The 7,922-nt window shown below is 38.1% G+C and overlaps 1 protein-coding gene across 2 annotated transcripts; it reads right to left on the bottom strand.

Annotated features, from left to right (window-relative positions):
- Positions 1-6: 6 nt before the first annotated feature.
- Positions 7-7,070, bottom strand: GNPDA2 (glucosamine-6-phosphate deaminase 2). Of its 2 annotated transcripts, XM_082759614.1 has the most exons (7): positions 6,947-7,070; positions 5,782-5,950; positions 5,371-5,468; positions 4,680-4,862; positions 4,147-4,331; positions 3,879-4,053; positions 17-336 (listed from the first exon to the last, which is right to left on the bottom strand). In XM_082759614.1, exons 2-7 carry the CDS (start codon positions 5,907-5,909, stop codon positions 278-280), a joined length of 828 nt encoding a protein of 275 aa, XP_082615740.1. In that variant the 5' UTR covers positions 5,910-5,950; positions 6,947-7,070; the 3' UTR covers positions 17-277. The 2 variants fall into 2 exon arrangements, with proteins under 2 accessions (XP_082615741.1, XP_082615740.1); XM_082759615.1 differs by lacking the exon at positions 5,371-5,468 and having other exon boundaries at positions 7-336; positions 5,786-5,950.
- Between the last annotated feature and the right edge of the window lie 852 nt (positions 7,071-7,922).

Genomic DNA, 7,922 nt, shown 5'->3' with positions numbered 1-7,922 from the left:
CCCCCACCCCCAAATGTAACATGCAGTCTCCCACAGGTTTGTTCTGTTCCATTTAGTTTTTGTAACAGCCAACAACGGAGTTCCAAATTTTAAAGCAAAATGCATGACATAGCAAATAGAGATGGAATGTGAATGTACAGATACTGGACCTTTTAAAAAATACAGTACATGGATTCCCCATTTTAAACAGTTTTCAACATATTGCATAGCAGTGAACTCATCTGCTACCTAAAACTGTTGCTGTTGACCCACATGGAGTTCTTCTTCAATTCTTCTTTCAGTTTTCTTTCATACTGTACAGTGGGTCCACAAGTTTATTGTGCACATGCATTAAACCTTGGGGGGAAAGCAACAATGCCAGCTTTACAATTGTTATACTTTTTCAACATGTCTCTCTATCCACATTTTTATTTGGGCTTTACGTCAAATTACACATTTTAAACAGTTTACTGAAAAAAGAATGGCTATTCAAGGTAGGTTAAAATCAGAAGTAAATAAATTAAGACAGCATGCATATATGTGTGTGTGTATATATGTATATATATCACTTAAATACTTATTGACATCTTCAGTATAAACTGAACAGGGACAAGACAGCTACGACAACCAGTCAAAAAGATCTGGAATACTTCCAAATCAATTCAACACATAATGAGAGATCCACCCATCACTCTTTTGTATTAAAAACTATAATAGCAACATAAAATTATTTACATCACATTTTGTCATAAAAATTAGATTTATACATACTAATACTTTTACAGCTTGAGTTGCGACATTCTAGCATTGTGTTATCTTTGTAAGTATAATCATATATATCTGGTCCTAGACAGGCAAAAATCAAACAGACTATTAATGCAAATTTAGAACTTGACTAGTTCAACTGGGAACTTGATTTAGAACTTGACTAGTTCCTATTCTTTTTCTGGTCATATACAGATTATCCACAGTTGTGACTTGGAATATTGCTTTTATTTTCTATTCAGAAAATATTGGAGAGTGATGGGAAAAATAGAACAATTTAACAAGAAAAAAAAGTTTTACATTATTTGGTTATAACTCAGTAGAAGCGTTACCTACCAAGTGTTAACCAATACATGCTATTCAGTCACTAGTATGTTTTTAAACTTTATTTCACCTTACAAACTAGTAATAACAACTGATCAACATTCACATTTTGCAAAGAGTCCAGTTTAGCACCAAACTAAAGATTAACTTCTAAAACTATAAATTTAAGTAATATGCAACATTAAAAGTAGAGATTTTCTTAAAAAACGTGGAAGAAGTCTGACAGTAAGTGCATATTTGAGTGATCATCAGTGGCAAAGAATATACCAATACCTTTGCTATATCATGTATCCTGTGACAAACTTCCCATCACTGCAGCAAAGCTTGAATAACTGTACAGTCTGAGCTCATTACTTTAGGTGACCACAGCAAAAAACATTTTATTCAGCATCTATTTCTAATTTTTGTGGTTAATTAAAATAAAATTCAAATTACTATTCCTTTTTCTATTAAGTAACACATTCAACCATACTAAAAAGCCAACACACCTAGAACAGACTAAAAAACCCAGGTCATTTTTGTCTCTGGAAGTAATGACTGACTTAGCTGCAGATCTTTGTGCTAAAACAAAACAAGACAAAATATCACAACCCTTGGAAATCAACATAACTAAGGTGCAAAGGAAGTATTTCTTAAATTTCATGAAGGATAACTATTTGTCTGACATACCTAGGAAAGATCAAGTCATTAAAGTTTTCTAGGAGTTTGACAGTAAGTGGGAAAATGTTAAGTACAAATTTGAAACAAAAGGGATTTGTACTGAAAGAGCAGTAACAGCTTCACACATTACTCAGTCTGGAACCATGTTTTGAACTTTAAAAGCACAACACTTCCAACCAGTGTTTTTCTTTTCTAAAAAAAGAGAAAAGAATTATCCACTTCCTGAAGGCATGAAAAATGCCTACAAAGTACTGCCACTTCCATATGTAACGAAATATATTTAAATCCTGTTAGTTGATGTGTTTCAGGAAGTACAGTTAGAAACAAAAGTTGTTTTTTTTTTTTTAAACAAAGGTATGTACCAGAATCCCTTACTTGATAGATACCAAAGCAATTATTTCAAATGAAGAGTCTTGCTGCCTACTCAACCCAGATCAAGTTAAAATATTACACAGAAATTTAGGAGCATATACAAGTACAGAAAAGCCATCCTGAATTAACTTTTCTTCAGATTGATTAGTAAATTCAAAGTTTATTTTCTGCTTCCTTCTGCAAGAAAGTAAATGAAGGGAAAAGTAAAGAAGGTTACTTTTCCCCCTTTCAATAAAAACATTTAATATCCTTGATAACTTTAGCTTCTAACAGTTTCAACAAGTTAAAAAAAACAGTGAAGGGGAGCTATTCTAGTTACCAGCCAGGGTGGTGATTTATTATCAGAAAGAATTTGAAGTTTCACATAGTACCTTGAGATTTTTTTAAATAGTAAAAAATTGCAGTAAATAGCTACCATGACTAGCAGTCAGTCATCAAGAACTACCCAGCTTTCTTAAAACAAAGATCTGTCCAACCTGGAGATCAAGATTCAGAAATAATTCCAGGTTTGATTTGTCCTCTACCTTAAAGCAAGAAAACCTGACTGATTTATGAACAGGAAAAATTAAGCCAGTCAATAAGAATTTTGTCACTTTGTATGTGCTTACAGGGTAATAATACGTTGTGACACAACAGCACATTCACATACTGTAGCCCTTGTTTTTTTTTTTTTTTTAAAGCAATGTTTAATATCAGCATCATTCATCAATAATTGTACGTTAGTAGGTTTATATCTTTCTCAAGCAAAGCTTTTGTTTATATGAACACTGGATAATGTTTAAAATTCACCCAAGCAGTTAAGGAGGTTTATCTTTGAAAACAGTACTATCCAGCAGTGTGACACAGGGGAAGACCACCCCTCTCACAAATATGTAGCAAATAACAATATACTGAGAAATTCAAAGTTAGAGTTAGCTACAAGTGATATCAGGATCAAACCACAGTAAAGCCAGATTTTATAATCTAATGCACCTAAGGACAGTAGTGATAAAATGCTCAAAAAAAGGTCATCAATGACAGCTTTGACGTCAGATGCCTCAGCTACTACGAATAACCATTCCAGTAAGATGACTGACATATATAATCACAATTTGCTGTGCTAATATAGTTAGGAGAAAACTATTTTTCTCAGCTTCTACAGACTCAGTTAAACTGAAGTAACCATGTTCATGGATGTTAATATCAAAAATCCAAACTTTAAGCCTGCCTCAATATACTTACTACAGATATAAAGAGCAGAGTAAGTGCAATGCATTAACAATCAATATAGACTGTTATGCAAATTGCACTGTATGAAAAACATCCTCAGTTGACTTCAAACCCCATATCACACATCTGAAGTTTACTAGATAGCACTTGAAAGACACTTAAGTGGAAAGACACCATAGAAAAAGCAGTATAAAATTTATCAGGCTTAAAAGAAAACAACGCAAATGAAACTTTTCCACTTTCTATTTAGAATCAGTATTCTGGAATACCAGACAGCTGCTGTCTTATATATGTCTTATGTCTTATATGCTGAAGTTTATATATTATCATGTCCAATAGGAAGCAAAGGAAATATTCTATTCAAAGAAGATTTGTCAAGAATGTATCAAGCAACTGTCCTTTCAGATGGAAGTAACATAAGTCACATCTCCTAGTGCTTTTCCACTCACAAGACATAAGTTAACATTTAGTATTTTGAATAAATAACATTATACATTGGGCCTTCTGACACATTATGGTAGCTAGACTTACTTAATTTTAATATAGGTAACTTCTGATTCAGTGCTCACCTTTAAAGTACTTCACAGTTTTAACTCTTAGTTCTAAAGTAGCATCTTCATCACACACAAAGATAGTACGAGGGTGCTGCTGGAAAGCAGAAACTGTCCACATGTGATTGACACCTTCTTCAATCGCTTTGTACAATGCAAAAGCCTTATGTGCACCTGTTATAAGAATCATCACCTGCAAAACAAAGGTCTCTACTTTCAGTCCTCATATCAACACAAACAAGTCTTGAAAACAGATACATGCAACTAGAACTAAATGAATTCTTACTTCTCTAGCATCCATCACTGTACCCACACCAACTGTTAGCGCCATAGTTGGTACTTTAGATAAGTCTCCATCAAAGTACTTAGCATTTGCCAAAATGGTGTCCATTGCTAAAGTCTTTAATCTTGTTCTTGAAGACAAACTTGATCCGGGTTCATTGAATGCAATGTGGCCATCTGGACCAATGCCTTTTCAAAGTTAAAGAGAGCAAATCATTCCAGACCTGCGAGTCAACAAATATTCTCAAACATTGTGAAAGAATAAAAAGGTTTTAGGATTCATTCTTTTGTTTTGCTTTCTCATTTTCAATTTAAAAAAAAAAAAAAAAAAAAAGCGTTCAAAACTTACTTAAACTACGTTATCATTAGAAAACTGGACACCAAGCATTCTGTTTTGGTATCTATACCAATTCTTTGTCAGTCACAGAATTTTCTTACACTACAATACGAAGTAGTTTTAGCTATGTTCTGAAGATCATGTCTAAAGAGTCAATATTTTGTTTGAACCATAACTAACCACAGAGCATTTCCTCATACCTCCAACGAACAGATCGATCCCCCCTGCTTCTTCAATTTTCTTTTCAAATGCATCACATTCTGCCTGTAAGTCTGGAGCATTCCCATCAAGGATATGAGCATTATTTGGGTCTATGTCAATATGCTTAAAGAAGTTATTCCACATATACGAATGATAGCTCTCTGGATGATTTCTGGGAAGCCCTGAAATCATTTAAAATCAAATTAACATATTGCAAGACTTCAGCAATTAGCCTTAGTTCTAGCCTACATGTAGCCAATATGGGGCATGCAAGACAAGGCTTTCTTGAGCAGTAAGAAACGAGACAAAGAAGTATTTGAAATTATACTAAGATAGACTTCCTGTTGATATACATGAGACAATTTGTTTACTTTCACTTAGTATACATCATATCACTAAGAGTATTAAGTCTTCAAAACAAATGTAATAATGCTATGGAACAACACTTTCTGTAGGAAGGAAGTGATTTGTGATTACTTAATTTAGCCCAGGATCCACACGGACTAGTTACTTGTTTGCATTTTGGTATATAAACAGATCAAATGCTTCAAATGTCCCCAGGTTTAATGGAGAAGCATAACAATAAAATGCTAGTCTTGTGCTTTGTGGAAGTGTACAACTGTTAATAAAGGAAAAAAAAAAACAACAAACTGTATACAGTCTTCTCAAATAATTAGCACTAGAGCTTACCCACATATTCGTCCATGTTGAATGTCTTTACATATTTGAAAGAAAGATCTCCATTCTTGTGATATTCTATCAGCTTTTTGTAGCATCCCAGGGGTGTACTCCCTGTTAAACAAAGTTTTTCCACTGTTCTATATATCCATACACTTTGTCTATTTAAGTATCATTATAGTCACATTTTGCTATGATGCTTTTCAACATAATTAAAAGCACTGTTATTTCTCATCTACAATTTCTCAGTTTCTCAAACCTTTTCACCACTTTTTTTTTTACACACAACCAAATCCCTATTAAAATAGAAACATGTTGAAGCATTATCAGAAGTACGTTTGTGTTCTTTTAAATACAGTATCTTTTAGCAGTGATGTAAATACAGTTCTAAGTGTAGTCAATTATGTAGGCTTTGAATAAGACTTGCCTGTTGGTAGACCAAGCGTGAAATATCTTCCTTGACTGGGCTTGAATTGGATAATACGATTGCAGATGTATTTTGCTGCCCATTCACTTGCCTGATCGTAATCTTCAAGAATGACTAGCCTCATTATGGCAGCGAGGAGCTTGTACAGTAAAAATGAACTTAAACCTAAAGAAAAAGTTTTAAAAATAAGCACCACATCAATAGCTGTAAAACTCCTGGACAACAGACAGGTAAAAGTCCTTTTTTATAATGACAAGGTATAGTACTAATTAAATAGAAAGGGTATTTTACCTACAGCAGTGTACTGTAGTCTTGCAGTTCTAGTTCAAACTGGACTGCCAGACACTCAAAAAACAAGCTACAAGTGACACATGCCAGTCAAAAAGATGCATTAAAAGTTGCACACTAATTTAAAGGAACTCATAAAGAAAAGTTCAAACAAAATGGGAGCAAGTCATTTTGAATTTCAGTCTTCTCACTTTTACGAGAAAAAAAGGAATATATTCTGCTTGAAATATAAAGCAAAGAAACACAAACACTGAGATTAAACCTTGTTTCCTGTTACCAGCTGAGTGCCAAAAATGTCAAAACCAACTCTTCTTTCTCTGCAGGCCATAGCGTGCTTGGTATCAGCACAAACCCCACAGCACTGTCAGGAGCCTGAGGCCTCCTAGGTGCCAAGCCACAATTAACACATGCTACTTGTAGCTAACCAGAGACGGGAGACCAGTTTCAGAAGACACACACATTAAGGTACTGTAGCACTCCGCAGGGCAGTACCTGCTGCTCTCATAAAAGAAGGCAGGGAGGCACAGCATCTCTTGCTGGCGTAAAATCATAACAAACCAAACTCACCTTTGCATGGGAAACGCTATCATACAGGTGCTGAAAAACACAAACACCGCCTCCTCCAGGAGGACACCCAGTAAACTGAGACCCCGCAACTCTAGGGCTGCAGGCCAAAGCTTTACCAGGACGCGGCGATGTTAAACAGGAGAAGGGCGGCCGGAGAACGGCGCTTCAGGCGGGCCCCCGCGGGACAGACAGACCTACAGACAGACCTACAGACAGACCTACGGCCCCACCGACCGCCTCCACCGCAGCCCGGGCCCAATCCTCCCCCCCCACCACCAAATGCGCCCCTGCCCCGGCGCCGCTCACCCCCGGGAGTGGCCTCAGCGGCGCCGAGCGGCAGCGGGAGAAGGGCGATGGAGCCGCCGCCACCGCCGCCCCTCCGCAGGCCGGCCGCGACCCGGAGGCAGCCGGCGAGGAGCGGAAGCGGGCGGGCGGGAGGCAGCCTCCGCGCATGCGGCGGGGCAGCGGCTGCGGGCGGGGCGGGGCGGGACGGGCCATCAGAGGTTGTAGGAGCACCAAAATCAATTGGTCCAATCATTCCACCACCACCAATGTCACCCACTAAATCGTGTCCCTAAGCACCACGTTCAGCCTTTCCCTAAACACCCCCAGGGGCAGTGATGCCACCACCTCCCTGGGCAACCCGTCCCAGTGCCCGACTGCTCTTTCTGGGAAGAAATGTCTACTCGTTTTCAACCTCAAACCTCTCCCGGCGCAACTGGAGGCCATTCCCTCTGGTCCTATCACTAGTTATCTGTGAGAAGAAGCTGACCCCCAGTTCTTCTCATAGGGCCCTATGGTGAGGCTTTTGTTCAGAGCCCCTGTCTGGGGCAAAAGGGCTGTTAGGGAAGCTCTGGGGTCTTCAGGAGGGAAACTGATCCTTTTACTTGAACTCTTTTTACTTGAACTTTCTTGAGGCAGTGGTAAAAGCTGCTGATAATTGTTATTGTGAAAATAATGGGTACAGCAACCACTGCTTTCTCTTCTTTCTGGTTTAAAGGCAGATTTGCCCCATCCCTGGAGGTGTTCAAGGCCAGGCTGGATGGGACCTTGGCCAACCTGATCTAGTGGATGGCATCCCTGTCTATGGTGGGGAGTTGGAGTCTTTCAGGTCCCTTCCAACCCGAACCATTCTATGATTCTACGATTTATACACATAGCTGGTCTGTATTCTGAACAGTTATGGTATGGTGGGTGTTGCTGGTTGGGGCAGGGCTCCTCATCTTGAAGGGTGCTTCAAAACTGAGTGGGGAAACTGAAGAAAAGGTAAAAGCAAACAGCG

Source organism: Aythya marila, assembly GCF_965140915.1.
Source record: "Aythya marila genome assembly, chromosome: 4".
Taxonomy (NCBI): domain Eukaryota; kingdom Metazoa; phylum Chordata; class Aves; order Anseriformes; family Anatidae; genus Aythya; species Aythya marila.
Note: the sequence above shows the minus strand (reverse complement) of the source record. Positions and strands in the feature narration are given on the sequence as shown.